The sequence below is a fragment of the Microcaecilia unicolor genome, chromosome 5 (assembly GCF_901765095.1).
Source record: "Microcaecilia unicolor chromosome 5, aMicUni1.1, whole genome shotgun sequence".
Lineage (NCBI taxonomy): Eukaryota > Metazoa > Chordata > Amphibia > Gymnophiona > Siphonopidae > Microcaecilia > Microcaecilia unicolor.
In genome coordinates, this window is record NC_044035.1 from 326,402,994 (window position 1) to 326,426,447 (window position 23,454).

Genomic DNA, 23,454 nt, shown 5'->3' on the forward strand with positions numbered 1-23,454 from the left:
GTGGTGGTCTTGCACTGGTTCACAAAACATTACAAGCTGGATGTTCAGTCTAAGGGTGATGTGGTCTTGAGGGACACTGTTCTGCAAGCAGCCTGGACTTCCGCCCATCCAGGGTAAGGGAGCTTGTGCACATCCCACTTGTCTGGACTGGTCTGACAGGATGTTAAGCTGATATTTGAACTTACCATTAGTTTCCTTTCCTTGAATTCTGCAAAACCAGTTCAGAACCTGCCCAGGAAGACATAGGTGGTTGGCATTTAGTACGAGTGGAACTGTCAGATGAATCTGTGGTCACTCAAGGATCTGAGTGGCCTGCATAGGGATCCTCCATTCCTGGAGGAGGGGAACTGGCATGGAGGCTGGTGGGGGCCTTTACAGGCCCATTGAAACATGGGTTCCCCCAGTGCTGAAGGAGTCCAGAGAAGGAGACTATTCACTGCCAGCTAAATTAGCCTCAGTGCCGAGTCATCAGTGGCACCAGAAATTACACTAGTATGGCCAATATTTAGTGCCAGACCTGCATAGCTAACTGGACAACGTTAGGACTGCATTTTGTATGGTCCTACATCCTGGTGAGCTATGCATGCACCAGCACTGAATACATAGCTTTGTCAGTAGGTTACTGGCTATCCAGTTCTGCTGCACCCTCTGTAGTATTCTTCACTTCTGACTTCACTCCCAAACCACCCTGGCACTAACCAGAGAGGGCCGGAGTGGTCAGAGCTGCTAGTTGGAAGCACTGTCCAGTTAAATATGACTGAATATTGGCTCCCAATCCTCTCAGTGTGGTTGAAGTGGGCCGGAGCCTGTCCTGCCTACTTAAACCACAGTGAATATTATCTTTGTCAGTAGGTTACTGGCTATCCAGCTCTGCTGCACCCTCTGTAGTATTCTTCTCTGCTTCCATCTGCTGGTAGGGGGACATAACTCACTTGTGTAATCTGGTCTGACAGGATTCAAGGAAAGAAAATTAATAGTCCACATTTCACCATGGGAAGCTTTATTGAAGAATGTGGCAATGGAGTGCAGATAAGTATAGAGCAATCAGTTTTGGAATTTGAATTGACAGTTCTGGTTCTGAATTTATATTTAGAACAATGGGCAAATACCTAAAAGCTACAAGGAGAAAGAAGCCTTTCGAGAGTTGATTAGAAGAGGTAAGGTATGTGTGTCTGAATTCAAGTTTCAACAGGATGCTTTTTATTAGAGACTCGGGTTCCCATAAACTGTTATTCAACCCTCTTCCAACCAGGAATGTTAAAAAAAGAAAATGGAGTACCAGAAGATGAGGAGAACTTTGAGGAAGCGATTAAAAATGTCAACACTGCCTTGAATGCCACAAAGGTAAACTGCAGTTTGTTTTTTAATTATTTCAGAGAATAAAAGTGACATGATGATCTTAACATTTTTATCTTGTAATTTATGGAAGTGGTGTGTCTGAATGGAATACCCTGGAGGGCAGATAGAACTATTTGAGGGTGACTTCCAAATATGGCTTGTGAAAGGAAATAGTTATTTATTTTGAAAATGGCTATGAGGCACTGGTGATCTGAATTCTTTGACAAATGTGGAGTTTTTTCCCCTTTAAACTTTTATAAACTAGATTTAATTCTCATTAATCTATAGAACAGGGCCAGCCAGGGAAGTAGCAGTCAGTCAGTCTCAACCTAAGTTTTGGAACATAACCAGTCTTATTTTGAACATATCCATATTGAATATGTATGAGAGAGATTTGTATGCACTTCTTAAGTGCATAAAAATTTCTCATGCGTATTCTGTGTGGGATTCCTGAAAACCCCCTAGGTTGGGCAGTAGATTGAGAACCACTGTTCTAGGAAATAAGTAATTCTGTCTCCTTCCCTATACAATTTTTAACCTGTGTGCTGAGAATTAGTACTGAAATTGTGCTATTGGAGTTCTTGGTGAGGACATACTTCAATGGGGAACTGCTGTAGTCACCAACTTATTTCAGGTAGACTCATGTACAACATGGGTAGAATGAAATCACTAGAAAAAAGACAACCATCATATTAGAAAGGAAGTATGCACATATGGAATTGGTGCACTGGTTGATGTCTGTCTTAACCCTCTTGAAGGTGCCACTGTTGATGCACTCTGTCACTTACAAAGCCACACACTGAACCATGAATCATAACAACTTGCCAGAGGTATAGTAGTTTTAATATATATATATATTTGATCTGACAGATTCCTCCTCCTAGTTCAGTCAGATTTGGCCTCTGTTGTAGAATAGCAATATGACTCTCCATTTACAGATACCCAGTATATTATCCCAGTGATGTTCTTTGGCTGGGTGCCCCAACCTTGGATTCTTTTTTGAAGGCAGATGTGGGTGCATCCTAGTTCTACTAACTGACATTCTTCCTACTGCCCCAACCCTCATAAACTTTCCTCCAGGGTCTGTGAACAATGCAATTATACTATTTGCAAGCTGACCCAGTTCTTCTGCAGAGCTACAGGACCAGCCCATATAAATCTTTTTTTTTTTTTTTTTTTTTAATTTTTAGAGGTCTTTTTATTAGAAGCTCAAGTCAATGTTACAAAGAAAAGGCAATATATATGAAGCATAAGAAGCAAAATATACACTATCAGGCTTATTTTTGAAAGAGAAGGGCGCCTATCTTTCGACACAAATCGGGAGATGGGCGTCCTTCCAGGGTCGCCCAAATCGGCATAATCGAAAGCTGATTTTGGGCGTCCTCAACTGCTTTCCATCGCGGGGACGACCAAAGTTCACGGGGGGTGTGTCGGAAGCGTAGCGAAGGTGGGACTGGGGCGTGCCTAACACATGGGTATCCTCGACCGATAATGAAAAAAAGAAGGACATCCCTGATGAGCACTTGGCCAACTTTACTTGGTGCATTTTTTTCTTACGACCAAGCCACAAAAAGGTGCCCGAACTGACCAGATGACCACCGGAGGGAATCGGGTTATGACCTCCCCATACTCCCCCAGTGGTCACTAACCCCCCCCCCCCACCCTAAAAAAAATTTTTAAATATTTTTTCCAGCCTCTATGCCAGCCTTAAATATCATATCCAGCTCCATGACAGCAGTATGCAGGTCCCAGGAGCAGTTTTAGAGGGTACTAGGCAGGTGGACCCAGGCCCATCCACCCCCCTACCTGTTACTACTACTTATCATTTCTAAAGCGCTACTATTATACAGCGCTGTACACTTGAACATGAAGAGACAGTCCCTGCTCGACAGAGCTTACAATCTAATTAGGACAGACAAACAGGACAAATAAGCGATAAGGGAATTACTAAGGTGGGGATGATAAAATAAGGATACTGAACAAGTGAGTAAGGGTTAGGAGTTAAAAGCAGCATCAAAAAGGTGGGCTTTTAGCCTAGATTTGAAGATGGCCAGAGATGGAGCTTGACGTTCCGGCTCAGAAAGTCTATTCCAGGCATATGTTGCAGCAAGATAAAAGGAACGGAGTCTGGAATTAGCAGTGGAGGAGAAGGGTGCAGAGAGATTTACCCAGTGAACTGAGTTCCCAGGGAAGAGTGTAGGAAGAGATGAGAGTGGAGAGGTACTGAGGAGCTGAGCCCTCCAAAACCCACCACAAACCCACTGTACCCACATCTAGGTGCCCCCCTTCATCCTTAAGGGCTATGGTAGTGGTGTACGGTTTTGGGGGGGTGGGTTGGGGGGCACAGCACACAAGGTAAGGGAGCTTGCACCTGGGAGCTTTTTCTGAAGTCCACTGCAGTGCCCCCTAGGGGGGGACTAGTGCACTATGAGGGGACTAGTGAGGGGGACTAGTGCACTATGAATGCTGGCTCCTCCCACGCCCAAATGGCTTGGATTTGGTCATTTCTGAGATGGGCGTTCTCGGTTTCTATTATCGCTGAAAATTGGGGACAACCATCTCTAAGGTTGACCTAAATGTTTAGATTTGGGCATCCCCGACCATATTATGGAAACGAAAGATGGACGCCCATCTTGTTTCGATAATACGGGTTTCCTCGCCCCTTCACGGGGACGTCCTGCGAGGACGTCCTCAGGAAAATTTCGCGTTCGATTATGCCCCCCACATAAAACAAGTCGCTTCTCAAACATAAAGGCCTAATTAGGAATCTCTAATTTATATATATACTAGTAAAAAAGGCCCGTTTCTGACACAAATGAAACGGGCGTTAGCAAGGTTATATTGATTAGTTGTTTTTTGTTAACCAAATATTTAATATTAAAGTATTGTAACGAGATGGAGTAATAGTGAAGGGTGTATAATGAGGAAGGAGGAGGCCCTGTGTAGGACCACAGGGGCGGTCCTTTTTGACAGAGTGTTTGTGTGTGTGAGAGTGTGTGTAAGACAGAGAGACAGACTGTGTGAGTCCGAGAGTGTGTGTGTGTGAGAGTGATACAGAGGGATTGAAAGAGTGTGTCTGTGTGTGTGTGATAGAGATTGTGTGTTTGTGTGACAGAGAGATTCAGAGAGTGTGTGTGTGGAACTGAGTTCCATGACCCCCTCCTTCCCTTGCTCTCCTTCCATCTGATGTGAGAGAGTGTGTGTGCAGGACCACAGGGGCGGTCCTTTTTGACAGAGTGTTTGTGTGAGTGAGAGTGTGTGTAAGACAGAGAGACAGACTGTGTGAATCATACAGTGAGTGTGTGTGAGAGTGAGACAGAGGGATTGAAAGAGTGTGTGTGTGTGTTTGTGTGACAGAGAGATACAGAGAGAGTGTGTGTGTGTGTGTGGACCACAGGGTTGGTCACTGTGACAGAGTGTTTGTGTGAGTAAGACAGAGCGACAGACTGTGAGACCGATAGTGAGTGTGTGTGAAGAAAAGAGATTACTGACTAAGGTATTTCAGGAATGAAATGCTTGGAAAAGAATTGTCAATACTCCTTTCAAGTAATTAAATGTTTGTAAGCATATGGTAAAAGGCAAGAAAGCTTTCAAAAATGTTGTTTTGTGAACTGCAGGTTAAGTGCAAAAGCAGTGCTGAAAGTGCTTTACCATGCACAGTACTTCCCAAGGAAGTAGAACCGCAGCAAAGCGAATTGCGAAGTGGAAAACTAAAAAGCCAACCAAACCCTCAGTATTTTTCATGTTAACATGGGAAATACACATTGAATGTAAAAGAAATCTGTGTTTTCTGTCCCGTCTCCCCCTCAGAAGCACAATGGTACCATGTCAGCGACTGCAGCCCTTAACCCTTTTATTGCCACATCAACGTTAACACTTCAGGAGCGAGCTTGCTCGGCTGGTTTGCTTGCTGTTGGAAGGGGGGAGGAGGAGTTGCTTCTTTTAGGATCATGTTAAGTGTTTCCCAATCTGCTACGGGGAAGCTGTGTCATTTGTAACCCTGCTTCGCGAAAACAATTCTTCAGAGCACAGAGTAGTAGTCAGCCCCCCAAGCGCAGGAGCACCAACAATAAGACCATCGTTGATTGGCTGCAAAATCTCTTCCTGCATGCTAGGTTGCTAGGAAAAGGAGTGGGTGATTTGTTGCTGTCAGGGTGATTCCTTGCTTGCTGTCATAACTTAAAGGAGGCGGATGTTCGTTCTCGTGCGTTGCCTGTAGATGTAAAGTGAGATGCATGGGGGGAGGGGTTTCAAGTGTACAGCGCTGCGTACGTGTAGTAGCGCTATAGAAATGATTAGTAGTTGTGGTATCGGAAGGGGGGGGGTTGTGGGTGAGCTGTAGGAATTTGAACTCTGACACTGGGATGGAAAGGAGGCGGATCTTCATGCTCGTACGTTGCCTGTAGATGAGAAATGAGATCCATGGGTGGAGTTGAGGAATTTGAACTGTGACCCTGGAAAGGAAAGGAAAGGAGGCGGATCTTCGTGTTTGCGCGTTGCCTGTAGTTGTAAAATGAGATGCATTGGGGGGGGAGTTTTGTTTTGTGTTTGTATCGGAAGGGGGGGGGGTGCTGAGTTGCATGAATTCCTAGGCAGGGGGAGGAGTAGGGAAACACGCTACGCATGTTTCCCTACTCCTCCCCCTTTCCTTGGTTTTTTGTGGAGCAGCTGTGCTGGCGACGTCATCCTTGGCTTCACCCAATTCAGCCAATCAGACGTGCGACACGGTTTGTGAGTGTCATTGCTCCGCCCACGAGGTCATCACATTTGACGTGTGGGCGGGGCAGACAGTCATGGATGAAAAATTGATCTCTGGCGCCTCACATTTAGAACGTTGGAAAAGTGAGGCTTCAGATGTTGGTGGTCCGTTTTATATAGAGAGATATATAATCTCCCCCACTTGTTCCTCAATCCCCCACCCCCAAATTCTCTCCCTCCACCAGACTGTGTAATGAAATAAATGAGTAGTGAATGCCCATAAACAGATTCTATGTGCAGTCTGTAAGAAAGGGTTCCCATTTAGCCAGAGTCTTGTTATGCTGTGCTGTGATCTTTTCCATATCCGCTATAAACCAAAATTTTATTTATAGGCAGGTGGAAGAGTATCTGATTTCCAGGCAGTAGCCAGAGTGAGTCATGCTGCATTAAGACAATATTGGATAAGATGTTGCTGTTTCAAGTGTGCTCCCAGAACCGGTCTATTAAGCAAGTAGATCCCCAGGTACCATGGTATCTCAAGACCCAACCAAAATTGCAGCTTATATTGCACCTTCGTCCAATAAGCATGCACCTTGAGACAGGTCCTCCAAATGTGTCCCATAGTTCCTTTCTCACCACATTTTCTCCCAACAAAATGCCGAAACAGCAGGAAAAATGTGATGGAGTCTGACAGGAGTAAGATACCAACAATACATTAATTTAACCTCATTCTCTTGAAAGGTAATAGCTCAAGACAAGTGCAGCAACGCTGCTTCCATTGTCTTCCAATCACGCTCCTCATATCGAGTATCTAGCTCATCATCCCATTTAGCTCTATGAGAAAGATCGAGGAGCAGTCTGTCCCTAAGATAATGATACAGCACTGAAGTTAATTTACGAATATTACAAAAATCTTCACATAAATCTTCCAGGAAAGTGTTTTCCCGTGTGACAATTTTCTTAATGGATTTCAAAGTTAAGAAATGAGTGAGCTGCAAATAAGATCAACCACGGCAGGGGCGGGGCACAGGAGAAAGAGGAAGCAGAAAAAAGAAAAAACAGATAAATATGTGGACCACAGCAGGGGCATGGTTGGGGGGCAGGGGTGAAAGAGGAAGCAGAATAAAGAGAAATATGCAGACCACGGCAGGGGCAGGGCAGGCATGGGAGAAACAGGAAACAGAATAAAGAAAAGACAGAGAAATGTGCAGACCGGGGCAGGGCACTGGAGAATGAAGAAGCAGAAAAAAAGAAAAGAAGACAAAGACAGATGTGGAGCACGGTGGGGCAGGATGGGGGGGCACGGGAGAAAGAGGAAGAAAAAAGAAAAGGCAGAAAGTTGCTGACCATAATGGGGGCCATGGGAGAAAGAGGAAGCAAAAAAAAAAAGAAGACAAGAGAAAGTTGTGGGTGGGGGCCATTTGAGAAAGAGAAAGCAGAAAAAAGATTACAGAGAGAAAGATGTGAATCACAAGGGGGAAAGAGAGAGAGATGTGGGGGGTAGGGAAGGATGCTGAAAATAGGGGATGGAATGATCAAAGATGGGAAAGGAGGAAAGAGAAGGGAAACAGTGGTGATCATGCATGGAGGGAAGGGAGGAGATGGTGCCCATGTAGGGGAGGGGAGGGTATGGTAAGGGAGGGGATGATTTGGTGCCTAGGGAGAGTAGGATAAGGGAGGGGGTGAGATGGTGCCCATGGAGGGAAGGGTAGGTGCTTATGGAGTGGAAGGGAAAGGATGAGATGGTGCCCGGGGAGGGGAGGAAGGGAGATGTGAGGAGATGGTGTCCATTTGGATCGTGCAATTAAAAATTTTAATCAATGTGCAGCCCTAATTTATTTATGCCATTTCTATCCCACATTAGCCCAAGTAGAACTCAGGTTCAATATGGCTTACAATATAAACATAAAAGAAAACAAATAGAGTTACATTTAAAGAATACATCATAAAAATATTATATAGGACGTGATAGCGGCAAATTCAGTGGGGCGTCAGGAAGAAGTGAAATAATAAGGAACTAAATAATCAGTACAGAGTTCTAACATTGTTGAAGACTGAGCTAAAAAAGTAAGTTTTCAATAAATTACAAAATAACCCATAATCACTAGTATATCTAATTTGTTTAGGAAGAGAATTCTAGATTTTGGTGCATTGGTAAGAAAAGTTATCATTGTGGATTGTTTTGTAAGATATATTTCTGCAACTGTGGAAATGTAAAATGAGATGTTCTCTCGATGATACGGAAGCATTGCGTGGAGGTAAATCAATGAGTTCTTTCATATAGGACGGTGACATACCAAATAGAATTTGATGGACCAATGCACATAGCTTGAATGAAATTCTGCTCTTTAACCGGTAGATTATGAAGGAGTGAGGTAGCTTTAGCAAAGCACGGTGATTTACAAATTAGATGGAAAGAACTAGAGACAACATTCGAGACTTGACTCTCTAAGGATAAAAACTGATCAATTGTAACACCTAAGATTTTCATTGAGGATATAAGAGGTCAGGCTATATTATCAATTGTAAAATCTTTGAGAATAGTCGGATGATAAGGATTTGTTATTAATAAAAATTTAGTCTTCTCAATATTAAGTTTCAATTTAAAATATACAATCTTCATTCTTTCGACCCTTACAACTACCGCATTCAATCACTATATAACCTTGAATTTGTTATCAACCGACTTGGCGAACGCCTTTGACGGTACTATGTAAGCCACTTTGAGCCTGCAAATAGGTGGGAACATGTGGGGTACAAATGTAACAAATAAATAAAATTAGAAGCCCAGGATTCAGTTAATGTGCTACCTAATCTGATTTTGTTAATATCATAAACAGTTTTGGAAAATGGGATGTAAATAGTGATATCAGCATAAATAAGAGTAGAAAGATCATTGCACTCAAGTAGATACCAAGAGGAATCATCATGATGTTAAATAAGATGGGAGATGAGGGCGAACTCTGCGGTACTTCACAGCTAGAAAGCCAGGATGAAGAGAGAGTGCCTGATTGTTTAACTTGGTATGATCTAGATTTCAAAAATCCTGAGAACCAATCATGAACAGCACCACAAATACCATAATGGCCAAGAATATTTAAGAGAATATTGTGGTCAACGGTATCAAATGCACTAGTCATATCGAGTTGGAGTATAGTAATTTTATTACCAATACTGTGCTCCCATCTGAAGCTGGCTAAGAGTGATGTAGATGAGGTAGGAACTCCCTCCAATCCCTGCGGGATCCGCCAAACCTCAGAGGTGGTTTTCATTTGGTGAGTCTTACCTGCAAACACAAAAGAGAAGGCAAAGGTGAATCTCAACAGTATGAAATCTTTTCCTTTTGTAAAATCTCCAACACCTGTTTAAAATCCTTCCTCTTAAGCAAAGTAAGCACAGAAAGATCCTGGAACACTTGGACCAGAGCATCCTGATAATGTAAGGTGCCCTTTTGACGAGTTTGCTGATAAATGTGCTCCTTCACAGCATACGGGCAAACTGCAACACAATTTTCCTAGGGCAAATTTTTTTTGGGAGGGGGGAGGGGGTGACCCAGTACGCAATGCAAACGGCTGCATCCCCATCTCTGCCAAGAAGCTGAGTGCAATGCAGCTGTACGGTGGCAGGAACATCCTCCACTCCTATTGCCTTAGGCAGTTCCCGTCTGTGGAATCTCAGATTTTTCTGCCGCCCCCTATACTCCAAATCATCAAGTTTAAGCAACCTGTCTTTATTGCATACAAAGAGATTATGTCTGAGTGCACAATGTTTCTAGGGCCTCAGTATGCTCATCAGCACAGGTCTCCAAGTTCTCCACTCTCGTACACAAATCTCTAAGGTCCCCATGCAAAATCTCATACCCCTTGCTTTTCAACTCTTGACGCATTTTCATGAAATATTGCTTAAAACCTTGAGGTGCTGTGAGAGGAAGTGGCCTCCTGATATTCATCCACCGACTGCAAGGACTCACAGTCAGGGCCTGGGGACGCATTGCGCGAGGAATGTTTGGGCCCTGGCTTACAGAGGAGCTTACCACCCTCTTTAATAGCAGACTTAGTTCGGGAAGCTGTAATATTGTCTGCACAACACTTCAGAAGCACAGGTAAGGCTAATGCAAAGGCAGATGGCAAGGGATTAAACAAGTTACGTTAGAGGGGAAGGAGAAGCTCAGGGATCAGTCTGCCATTCAGAGCTGTGATGTCACTCGTCCCTCAGCTCATTTAAATCTTTTATACTGTCATGTGTATCACTTATGTAAAATGCATATGGGCCCCTTTAAACTGCTCTGCAGTGCAACCATTGTAACAAATGAAGCTTTTATTTTGTGCTTTTAGTTTAACTTTTTTATTGAGCAGGGACTGTCTTTTGTGTATGGTGTACAGCGCTGCGTATGCCTTGTAGCGCTAAAGAAATGATAAGTAGTAGTACAACATATCAACAATCATGTTGGCAGACAAACATGGTCATCAATCGTAGTTTACAATAACACCTCAACCAGCTATTCTCCCCCCACCTCTACTCAAGAACAAATTCCCCATAGAGAGGTACATCCAACAACGCAAACATGTAAGCAACAAGCAAGTGATCTGGGCCATTACTGTTGGACCCAAGACCAACACCATAACTCATGTCCCTTCTCCTACCCCCCAAATCCCCAGAGCTTGGGACTTACGAATAGGACCTCAGTATGTAACAGAGAATCTGTTAAGGACTTGGCTGTGAGATGCAGGAGATATCTATCCACTTTAAGTACGCCCCCCAAATGGACAAGAATCTCTTCTGCCGTCATCAAAATGCGGAGTCCCCCAAGGCTCACCTTTATCCCCGATCCTCTTCAACCTTATGATGATTCCTCTGGCCAAATCCCTGTCCAAATCAGGCCTTAACTCCTTCATCTACGCTGATGATGTCACAATATTCATCCCTTTCCAATCCAACCTTACAGAAATCTCGGAGAAAATTATCACTGCCATGAACATCCTAACATCCTGGGCCAACGCTTTCAAGATGAAATTGAACAAAGAAAAAACTCAATGCCTAATCCTTTCATCACAACACGCCACTCAGCTCCCAACCACCCTGACCACCCCCGCAGTTACAATCCCAATATCTGACAATCTAAAAATCCTAGGAGTAACATTAGACAACCACCTAACTTTGGAAACCCATGCAAAAGCCACGACGAAGAAGATGTTCAATATGATGTGAGTACTGAAAAGAGTAAAACCATTCCTCCCACAGAAAACTTTCTGCAATCTAGTACAATCCACAGTACTCACCCATGCCGACTACTGCATCAGCATCTTCATCGGTTGCAAAGCCCAAATCATGAAAGGACTCCAGACCGCCCAAAACACAGCAGCCAGACTCATTTTTGGCAAATCACGATTTGAAAGTGCAACACCACTACGTGAAAAACTTCACTGGCTCCCTATCAAAGAACGCATAAACTTCAAAGCCCACACAATGATCCACAAGATCCTCCATGGCGAATCTCCAAGCTACATGGCCGACTTGATCGACCTACCAGCCAGGAATGGGTCCAAATCTTCTCGAACATATCTCAATCTTCATTTTCCCAATTGCAAAGGCCTCAAATACAAAACCTACTACGCATCCAACTTCTCCGTTATAGGCAGCAAACTCTGGAACGCAATACCTCGACACATCCGAACAACCAATGAACATCTACCTTTCCGAAAGCTGCTGAAAACTTACCTCTTCAAACAAGCCTACCCCAACAACCCAACTTAAATCTTGAACCTAATCCACACCACTAGCACCACCCATACTCCAATCCTCTCCCCCACGTCTCGTCTTATTGTCCTACTCTCTATAACTGGTTTACCTTTATGATAAGTTATACCATACTTTGTTTTATCTCTGTGATACTCTGTACCATACCTTGTAAGCCGCACTGAACCTGCTATCGAGCGGGAAAGAGCGGGGTATAAATGCTATAAATAAATAAATGGTGAAAGATGAGACCTAAATGGTTCCCACAACATCAGGGAGTGAAATCTGTTTCTCCAGTACCAAATAGAAGGGAGATAATCTAATAACCAATGGTTCAAGATACATTTCTTACCCAGAATACAAGATTTACTGACAAATAGTTTGTCCCCAGATTTTACTTGGTGATGGTAACCCAAAACATATTGTAAATAGTGAAATAAAGTTAACAAAAATAACTGAATGGGATGACACCGCCAAAGACCGTGGAAAAAAAGAGTTATGCTTCCCTTGGCACTTCTGACATTGAGGAGTGATTTTTGCGCTTTCAAATGCTGGTTTTGTCATTAACTAAACCATTTTGCAAAAGGCAGCTCCAGAGCTTACCTGCTCAGTTGTGAGGGAGCAAGGTACGACTGTCATAGTAATATCACTCCTTGTAGTAAGTCTGCATACTAATATTTGCTAATGTGACTGAGCAGTACTGTATGTTTCCCCCCCCTCACCAAATAATCCTGGGAATACTTATCTACAAGAATGTACTTTTGTGTTTGACTAATTGAAAGGGGCATGTATATAAGCAAATATATAGTGCAAGTTTTAGGATGAGAGATGTCTACAAGTGAGTGCTAAGAAAAGATAGTGTGCTTGTGATAGATTATATTCTAACCACTATCCAGCTCATTTTCGAAAGGGAAGGGCGCCCATCTTCCGACACAAATCGGGAGATGAGCGTCGTCCTCTCAGGGGCGCCAGAATCGGTATAATTGAAAGCCAGTTTTGGGCGTCCCCAACTGCTTTCCGTCGCCGGGGGTGTGTCGGAAGGGTAGCGAAGGCGGGACAGGGGCATGCCGGGGTGTGGTTAAGAGATGGGCACCCTCGGCCGATAATGGCAAAAAGAAGGGCGTCCCTGGCGAGAATTTGGTCTGCTTTAATTGGTCCCTTTTTTTTTCAGGTCCAAGTCCCAAAAAAGTGCTCGAACTGACCAGATGACCACCGGAGGGAATCGGGGATCACCTCCCCTGACTCCCTCATTGGTGATTAACCCTCTCCCACCCTCAAAAAAAACACTTTAAAAACTTTTTTGCCAGCCTCTATGCCAGCCTCAAATGTCATACTCAGGTCCATCGCAGCAGTATACAGGTCCCTGGAGCAGTTTTAGTGGGTGCAGTGGACTTCAGGCAGGCGGACTCAGGCCCATCCTCCCCCCACCTGTTACACTTGTGGTGGAAAATGGGAGCCCTTCAAAATCCACCCCAAAACCCACTGTACTCACATCTAGGTGCCCCCCTTCACCCCTTAGGGCTATGGTAGTGGTGAGTAGGTTTAAGGGTGGATTTGAGGGGCTCAGCACCCAAGGTAAGGGAACTATGCACCTGGGATCAATTTGCGAAGTCCACTGTAGTGCCCCCTAGGGTGCCCGGTTGGTGCCCTGGCATGTGAGGGGGAGCAGTGCACTACGAATCCTGGCCCCTCCCATGACCGAATGCCTTGGATTGGTTCGTTTTTGAGATTGCCGCCATCGGTTTACATTATGGCCGAAAACCGATGGCGCCCATCTCTAATGTTGACCTAAATGTTCAGATTTGGCTTGTAAAATTGTTTTAGACATGTGATATGATAAGAAAATGCTGTAGCCAACTTTTCTTAGTGTAAACATGTTTTGAAAGGTAGTAATGAGAACTGTGCCAGTGTGACTTCAGGCCATTTTATGCCATCCTAAAGCAGGATCAGATATATTGGGTTCCAAGGAATCCAGGACGGAAAACAAAGGTACCTAGGTACAGTGCCTTCAAAGGAATTCATACACCCCCGTACATGTTTTACATTCTGTCTGGAAAAAAAATAAAATGCATTAAATAGGAGTTTCACTGATCTAAGCAATATATTTTTGTACAAGAACAATTCTAGAAATACTGAGCAATTAAGAATAAGAAACCAAACAGTCTTGGTTGCATAAATCTTCACAGCCCTTGACTTTAATAATAAGTAGATCCCATATGCAATTGTTGGAGTCTAATTTATTTGACTGCTTTGTAAGCGAATCTGTATTGTATTTGGTCTACGGTGTAATATGTAATAACAACAACAACCAAAACTCCAGGGTCTAACCCTTGACAACATCATACTTAAAGGGGCATAATCGAAAGGGGCGCCTACGTTTTCCTGAGGACATCCTCACAGGACGTCCCGGCGAAGGGGCGAGGAAACCCGTTTTATCGAAACAAGATGGGCGTCCATCTTTCGTTTCGATAATACGGTCGGGGATGCCCAAATCTTGACATTTAGGTCGTCCTTAGAGATGGTCGTCCTTAGACTTGGTCGTTTCTGATTTTCGGCAATAATGGAAACTAAGGACACCCATCTCAGAAACGACCAAATGCAAGCCCTTTGGTCGTGGGAGGAGTCAGCATTCGAAGTGCACTGGCCCCCCTGACATGCCAGGACATCAACCGGGCACCCTAGGGGGCACTCTAGTGGGCTTCAGAAAAAGCTCCCAGGTACATAGCTCCCTTACCTTGTGTGCTGAGCCCCCCAAAACCCATTACCCACAGCTGTACACCACTACCATAGCCCTTATGGGTGATGTTGGTACAGTGGGATTTGAAGGGCTCACATTTACCAGCACAAGTGTAACAGGTGGGGGTGGGACTGTGTCCGCCTGCATAAAGTGCACTGCACCCACTAAAACTGCTGTCATGGAGCTGGGTATGATATTTGAGGCTGGCAAAAAATATTTTTAAAAACATTTTTTGAGGATGGGAGGAGGTTAGTGACCACTGGGGGAGTAAGAGGAGGTCATCCCCAGTTCCCTCCGGTGGTCATCTGGTCAGTTCGGGCACCTTTTTGTGACTTGGTCGTAAGAAAAAAAGGACCAAGTAAAGTCATCCTAGTGTTCGTCAGGGACGCCCTTTTTTTTCCATTACGGGTCGAGGATGCCCATGTGTTAGGCCTTTGCTACGCCTCCGACACACCCCCAGGAATTTTGGGCGTCCCCAACCATATTCTCGAAACGAAAGATGGCCGCCCATCTCGTTCGAAAATACGGTTGGCCCTGCCCCTTCGCGGTGCTGTCCTCGGAGATGGGCGCCCCCGGTCGAAAATGCCCCTCCACATGTCAAAACCAGGTTTTTCAAGGTAAGCATTGTGATTGCTGGCAGGAAAAAGCAGCCCTGGCCCTTTAAAAGAAGTGGCTTATTTTTATAGTGCAAAACCAATTAAAAAACATCCAGTGCAGTTTACAATAAAAACACTCATAAAATATACAGTGCAGATATAATATAAATGAAAATCACAGACTCCTGCTTAAATTTACATTAGTCCAGGGAAAAGGCCTCCTCAAAATAATGGGCTTTCAACCTTTTTCAAAAATGTTTCCTGTCAAGCTCCACCCTGACCTCTAAGAGAAAACTATTCCATAATTAAGGAGCAGCAATTGAGAAAGCAGTATAAGGGAGTCTTTTACTAAAGATTAGTTGGCGTTATCTGCAGCAGGGCCCATTTTATTCCTGATTGTGAGCCCTCTAGGGACAGAGAAAGTACCTGCATATAATGTGTACAGTGCTGTATATGTCTAGTAGCAGTATAGAAATGATTAGTAGTAGAAGTAGGTGAACATAGATTCTTATATTCTAATATGATTTTGTCTGGGGGATGACACATAGACCTTCCTCAGAACTCTGTGTTGTTGCATCTCAGTAGTTAGTCAGCCCTTTAATGTTGTCTGATGAACAGGGACCCTTATCCAAAAACTGATGTAAGGAGGAATCCCACAAAGATTCCTCATCATTAACATCTTTACAAGATGGAAACAGCTGCTCTTCTCTCAAAATTCAGTTGATCAGTTTGGAGATTTAAGTATAAATCTCTGGTTCTCTGAGCAATCTAGTAGGGAAACCCCCAGTAAGAAAAAACAATGTTCATAATTCGGGCCAGGGAACCAATTCACCTTTCACATTGGTACAATCCCATAGTTGTCTGAAACCTTCCAGAAGAAACACGACCTGTCTTAATGAGTACTAAAATTTACATGGGAAACCTGAGCCAGTGTCCAAAATAAGGTAAGGCTTGAAAAATTGTTTTAGACATGTGATATGATAAAATAAGAAAATGCTGTAGCCAACTTTTCTTAGTGTAAACATGTTTTGAAAGGTAGTAATGAGAACTGTGCCAGTGTGACTTCAGGCCATTTTATGCCATCCTAAAGCAGGATCAGATATATTGGGTTCCAAGGAATCCAGGAAGGAAAACAAAGGTACCTAGGTACAGTGCCTTCAAAGGAATTCATACACCCCCGTACATGTTTTACATTCTGTCTGGAAAAAAAAATAAAATGCATTAAATAGGAGTTTCACTGATCTAAGCAATATATTTTTGTACAAGAACAATTCTAGAAATACTGAGCAATTAAGAATAAGAAACCAAACAGTCTTGGTTGCATAAATCTTCACAGCCCTTGACTTTAATAATAAGTAGATCCCATATGCAATTGTTGGAGTCTAATTTATTTGACTGCTTTGTAAGCGAATCTGTATTGTATTTGGTCTACGGTGTAATATGTAGGGGCGAGGAAACCCGTTTTATCGAAACAAGATGGGCGTCCATCTTTCGTTTCGATAATACGGTCAGGGACGCCCAAATCTTGACATTTAGGTCGTCCTTAGAGATGGTCGTCCTTAGACTTGGTCGTTTCTGATTTTCGGCAATAATGGAAACTAAGGATGCCCATCTCAGAAACGACCAAATGCAAGCCCTTTGGTCGTGGGAGGAGTCAGCATTCGTAGTGCACTGGTCCCCCTGACATGCCAGGACACCAACCGGGCACCCTAGGGGGCACTCTAGTGGGCTTCAGAAAAAGCTCCCAGGTACATAGCTCCCTTACCTTGTGTGCTGAGCCCTCCAAAACCCACTACCCACAGCTGTACACCACTACCATAGCCCTTATGGGTGATGTGTGTACAGTGGGATTTGAAGGGCTCACATTTACCAGCACAAGTGTAACAGGTGGGGGTGGGACTGTGTCCGCCTGCATAAAGTGCACTGCACCCACTAAAACTGCTGTCATGGAGCTGGGTATGATATTTGAGGCTGGCAAAAAATATTTTTAAAAACATTTTTTGAGGATGGGAGGGGGTTAGTGACCACTGGGGGAGTAAGAGGAGGTCATCCCCAATTCCCTCCGGTGGTCATCTGGTCAGTTCGGGCACATTTTTGTGACTTGGTCGTAAGAAAAAAAGGACCAAGTAAAGTCATCCTAGTGTTCGTCAGGGACGCCCTTTTTTTTCCATTATGGGTCGAGGATGCCCATGTGTTAGGCCTTTGCTACGCCTCCGACATACCCCCAGGAATTTTGATCATCCCCGTGTCGGAAAGCAGTTGGGGACGCCCAAAATCGGCTTTCCATTATGCCGATTTTGGCGACCCTCTGAGAAGGACGCCCATCTTGCAATTTGTGTCGAAAGATGGGCGTCCTCTTTCGAAAATAAGCCTGATAGGTAGTGCTGGGTACCCTATGACAAAGGGTGTGAAGACTTATGTAATAACTTTAGATTTTTTATTTATAATTACTTTTTGAATAGTTCTATAATTCTTTCACATTGAAAGTGTAGAGTATATTTTGTGAGTAAGTGGAAATAACTCCTGCTATAAGGCATTTTTGAATTGTATTTTTTAGATAATAGAATGTGAAAACGTGCAAGGGTGTGAAGACTTGCAAGGAACTGTATATGGGTGACTGTATTTGTGGGCAGAGAAAAGGGTATTTGATCTGTAATGGCTGCTTCTGCACGCACCAAATATCTGATTAGGCAATGGCAATTAGCTTTGTGCTAAAAATCTTAGGTAATATCTCTTATAATGTGGCTGATGATATAAATACATAAGTGAAAGAGTGGTGGGTATATCTAAGTTACTGATATTGAGTGTTTACACCCCTTTTTTTCCCCTCAAGACATGCAGGATCTCTGAGCCACAGGAGAAGTGATGGTTGTTATTCACCAGTCTTGCAGAATAACTTTTGGCTACAAATTTTATAAGCCCTTTGTGTTTATATTTTAATGCTTTTGCAGTTATATCTCACTCTTTGATCTCCAGAGACCAAAATGAATTTGGGTGATTTGTGAACAAGATTTTTTAATTACAGTAATCCCAAATGTGAAAAAACTTAGATGAGATCCTTCAGTTAAATGCCTACTGCCTTTTTCTTTTTCTAGATACCGAGCAGTATTGAAGAGCTTTTTAATGATTCGTGCTGCATCAACCTCTCACAAGAGGTAATGAAGATAATTAAGCCATGGCCAATATCATTTAAACACAGAAGTATACTGTATGTAATTGTGACTGGGTGAGAAGTAAGGACTAATAATATGGTTTCTGTGTTGACAGTCGCCACCATTTTGGATTTTGGTTGGAGCCCTGAAAGAATTTGTGGCAAAGGAGGGTCATGGAAGTTTACCTGTTCGAGGCACCATCCCAGATATGATCGCCGACACCGATAAATTTATCCAACTGCAGAGTGTGTAGGTACTTCAGTGCTCTGGGGAGAACTTCAATCCATTCAAAACAATTGATGACCAAGTTAAAATTGCAGTATCTCTCACACTAAAAATTACTACAAGGGGACATAGATCACGTGAACAGCCCTTGCCCCTCGCTGTTTAAAGGGCATACAATGTTTCAGAGGTTGAGACCGGACAAATACTAGCCCACTTTTGAAAGAAGCCCATTGGCTGCCATGTAGGTGTAGGATACAATTTAAGCTGTTGGTGTTGACTCAAAAATTTTTTTTTTTAATTATTCTGGACAGCTACAATATTTGACAACTTTACTTACCCATATTATCCCTCACGGTCATTAAGATCTCAAAATCAAAACCACATAGTTATACCTCCATTATCTAGAACAAGATTAGATTCTAGATGCGAGTCTGCATTTTTGTTTTATTTGGCTCCAGCTTTATAGAACTCCCTCCCAGCTGTTCTTCGGTTAAAGACAAATCTTCAAAAACTCAAGAATTTAAAAACATTATTTTACATTAGTTTTTTAGGTTCTCAGGTTAATGGACTGAGCCGCCATATCCTCTCCTGTTGGGAAGGACAACTCTTTTTTTCTTCTGTTCGTATTATGTTTTGGGGGTTTTTTTTTGGTTAGGGTACATAAAATTTTGGGCTAGACCAAATAAGGTCAGTCAGTCAGAGGGACAAAGAGAGCCGAGGCCTTAGTGTACACCACTTAACTGAAGCCCCAGTCCTTCAAATAATTACACTGGTCTTTGCAAATGTATTTATTTATTTCAGTCTCTTCTATATCGTGCAATCCAAAAGTACTTGATGGTTTACTCTTTACATACACAGTAAACAATATACAAACTTTTAAAACATACTTAAAAATTAAACATAAAAAGCTGACTACCTTTAAAATCTGTTTCTATTCATTAGTTTTATATGCCTGTAGAAAAAAATAAGTTTTTAACTCTTTCTTGAACTGTGCTAATTCTTGCAATTTTCTTAACTGTAAGGGTAAACTATTCCATTGAATAAGGCCTGCCAAATAGAATATTGATATTCTATACTCTTGTAATCGAATTATTTGATGAAAGGGTACATCTAAATAATTTTGCTGTGCAGATCTCAATGATCTCAAAGATCGATAAATGCTCAATTTTGCTGCTAAAGCCTCTGAAACCTGGCCAGTCAATATCTTAAACACCAATAAAAGTATTTTAAATTTAATATGGAATTAATCAGCAGCCAGTGTAATGATTTCAATACTGGAGTAACATGTTCATATGTACTACTTACTACTACTTAACATTTCTAAAGCGCTACTAGGGTTACACAGCGCTTCTACAGCCAAGCCACAAGATACCACCGTATCTGCTCGGACCCAGAGGATAGAGACAGACACCTTGAAACCCTGACTGCATCCTTCAAACAGAAAGGCTACAACCCCAAAATAATCTGCAAGAATATTCTAAGCATAGGGAGAGGCGAGGCAGAAAGGGTGGAGCCTGGAATTGGCGGTGGTGGAGAAGGGTGCAGAGAGGAGGGGTTTGTCCTGTGAGCGGAGGTTTCTCCAACAGTTCTCAGAACGCTGGCCATAGCATTTTGTTCAATCTGTAAAGCTTTAAGCTGTGATTTAGGTAGACCAAGTAATAAACCATTAAACAATAATCAAAGCATGGCATGACAAAACTTTGAATTGCAGTTCTAAAATTTGTTGGATTCAGCAATTTCTTTAGATGTCTTAATAACCACAATTTGAAAAACACTTCTTTCACAGTTTTGTTTATATGCTGTTTCATATTCAAATCTACTATAACACCTAAATGCCTCAAATGTATTTCAATTGCTATTGTCCAACCCACAAACTGGAAAAAAAATTGGGATATCCACAGAATTAGAAGACGATAACAATAGTATCCTTGTCTTACGCACATTTAATTTCAGGCAAAATTGACATATTAAAACCCCTTCTATTTAATTATTGTAATGTAAATCATAGTAGTTCTATTTTCTTAACTATAATACTGAATGCTTTGTTGTCAAAGTCAAAAAATTGTTTTCATTAATATTATTTTATACTTAAATTATCTACTCACTTTACCTTTTTTAATCAATTTCTGGAGATACCTGGGTAAACTGTACATAGACATTCCTTGTAGTTATTCCTTCATTTTTCTAAGCTTGTTTCTCTCATTTTGTGGCCTTCTGAGCTCTTTCACCAGACTTGTGGAAAGAGGCAGTGATTTCAGGAATGTGTTATTTTAATAGGCATGCACGTCATTTATGCGTCACATTACAGAAGGGAGTTTGTTTCACTCTCTTCCTTAGAGGATCAATAATCTCTCTTGTCAGATTAGTTCGTACTTTCCTCCAAGATGCTGAGTAAACTCTAGCAAGCAAACAGACCGTTTCCTTGCATCATACTATTTGTGTGTTACTATAAAATCTTATCATAATTCCACATTGAAAAATTATTCGTTTTGATCTGTTGTAACTAGTCATAGGCCAATTAAACTTTCATGATTTGCAAGCTGGATACCTACAGAGCAGTTCTGTATAGGGGTGCCTATCTAAAGCCTATTCTATAAGGGAAAGTAGGCGCCTACTTTTCTTTATAGATAAGTACATAAGTATTGCCATACTGGGAAAGACCAAAGGTCCATCAAGCCCAGCATCCTGCTTCCAACAGTGGCCAATCCAGGTCACAAATACCTGGCAAGATCCCAATGCTAGAATACTAGCATAACATGTAAAATATGTGTGTGTATAGTTTAGGAATGACCACATATACCAGCCATGGATCTAGTGTAAATGCTTGCACATCGATTGCTAAAAAAAAAAAAAGCATTCATTATTTTATATTGTGTGTGTAACTGTGTGCCCCACCCATGCTCTGTCCATGTGCATGCCCACATTCAAACAGTGTGCCATCAAATTTAGGTGACATTTTATAGACTAGCGAGTAGTTGGAATATTGATATTTGCACATGTATGTGCATTCGTACGTTCTTGGTACTTGAATGTTGGTGCTCTCTTATAGAATTACCGGCTGAGCAACTTGATTTCATTGTTTTAGTCTAGTGCAGGGGTTCTCAACCCAGTCCCCAGGACACACCCAGCCAGTTAGGTTTTTAGGATACCCACAGTGAATATGAATGAGCCAGATTTGCATACAGTGGAGGTAGTGCATGCAAATTTAGCTCGTGCATGTATATTGTGGATACCCTGAACACCTAACTGGCTAGGTGTGTCCCGAGGACTAGATTGAAAACCCGTGGCCTAGTGCCAAAGTTTCCTTTCTCAGCAGGAAACGAGTTATCCGTTTTCAGGATGTCACTCTTTTTTTTAACTATCATTTAGCATCACTAGCGTACTTTTCAGTGCCTAACAGCCTCAGCTCCACCCTCTTATCCCATTTTATTTTCTTTAACCGGTATATTTTTTGTCAAATAAGGCATCAGTATATTATCAAATTACCCAAAATGGGAATATTTTTATTTTTCTGTGTTAGTGTGTTGCACTTTCCTTTTAATATTAATATTCCTATAATGTGGGATCATTGCCACTGAAGGTAGCACTGATTAAATGCAGTGTGCAAATAGCCCACCACAGAGTCATTAAAACCTGTGGATTTATTTACCCTTCACCTCGTATTTTAATTTGCATTTTGACAAATTAGACTTGGGCATTCTGTTGTACTAGTTTCTTACATTTTTTTTAAAGATCTTATGAAGCCAAATGTATTTTTATTTAATTTTGATTTTTATTCAGTCATTTGCTAACAACCTGTTCTCAAAGTGGATTGCAAAAGTTAAAACAATACAGATGACCAGTGAGGTCTATTAAATGTTAGTTTATAATTTCATGTTTCTAGAATAAAATACATAAGTCTGATTTTAAAAATAAACATATTGCTGTGTTGTATTGTCTTTTCAGATACCATGAAAAAGCTAAAAAAGATGCTGCGGCCATAGAGAATCATGTTGCCAGACTGTTACAGACAGTAGGCAAGGCAAGTACTGCTCGCTCTTTTTTTATGTTCTTCTATTTGAATGAAAGTCAAAATTCCTCAATTTGAAAAGGATGAAATTAAAGAGCCGAGGAGCCCTTTTACTATGCCGCGTAGGCACCTACGCGCGCCAATTCGGAACTACTGCTCGGCTACTGCATTGCCCAGGTGGTAATTTCATTTTTTACGTGTGCCAGAAAATATATTTTATTTTCCAGTGCGCGGCGCTACCTGGGCGGTAATCGGCATTGTACATGCACTGACGATTACTGCCTGGTTAACGCATGAGACCTTACCGCTAATTGGGATCTGAATAGGTTTATATGAATATAATTCTTTGACAGGTGTTTTTACTGTTTGGATTACTTTTCAGTGTGACAGATAGATGTTTTACAGCTTGATAATCATTGTTGGTCTTGTCAGTACTGTTAAGAATTCTTTCTGTACCTCCATGGCACCCTTACTCTCTACCTCACTTAGAGGTCCTTTTACAAAGGCGTGCTAGTGGTTTTAGGGTGCAGTAATCATTAGCGTGCACTAAACGCTTGATGTTTAGCATGTGCTTATTTTTAGCGCGTACTAAGAACGCTAGTGCACCTTTGTAAAAGGACCCCTTAATTAACATTCAGTAAAGCAAAGATCTTTGTTTGTTTCTTTGCAGCCACGAGAATCCATTCAGCAGAAAGATATTCAACTGTTCTGTAAGTTTTCGTGCTTACTCGCAAAATATTGCATGTAAGATAAGTCCTGTTACAAATATCTGTTGCAGCAGAATTTGCATAATTCCTTTGAAAAATATTTTTATGACCAGAATTAGCTGTGGAGAATTAAATTCAAACCGGAAAATGGCATTCATCTCAAAGAAAGAAAGAAAGAAATGTAATTTTTGAAATTTCACCATAGCCCTGTTCAGCCAAGTTCGGAGACAGCATGACTGTAGTGAATACCAGTTTA

The 23,454-nt window shown here is 42.1% G+C and overlaps 1 protein-coding gene across 1 annotated transcript in view; it reads left to right on the forward strand.

Annotated features, from left to right (window-relative positions):
• LOC115470873 (NEDD8-activating enzyme E1 regulatory subunit-like) overlaps window positions 1–23,454 on the forward strand; it is a 93,286-nt gene that overhangs the window by 51,118 nt on the left and 18,714 nt on the right. Inside the window, exons 10-15 of the mRNA XM_030204472.1 lie at window positions 1,094–1,157; window positions 1,253–1,344; window positions 18,201–18,260; window positions 18,373–18,506; window positions 22,428–22,503; window positions 23,162–23,201. Of these exons, the coding sequence (XP_030060332.1) occupies window positions 1,094–1,157; window positions 1,253–1,344; window positions 18,201–18,260; window positions 18,373–18,506; window positions 22,428–22,503; window positions 23,162–23,201 (466 nt within the window). The remainder of the gene's footprint in view (window positions 1–1,093; window positions 1,158–1,252; window positions 1,345–18,200; window positions 18,261–18,372; window positions 18,507–22,427; window positions 22,504–23,161; window positions 23,202–23,454) is intronic.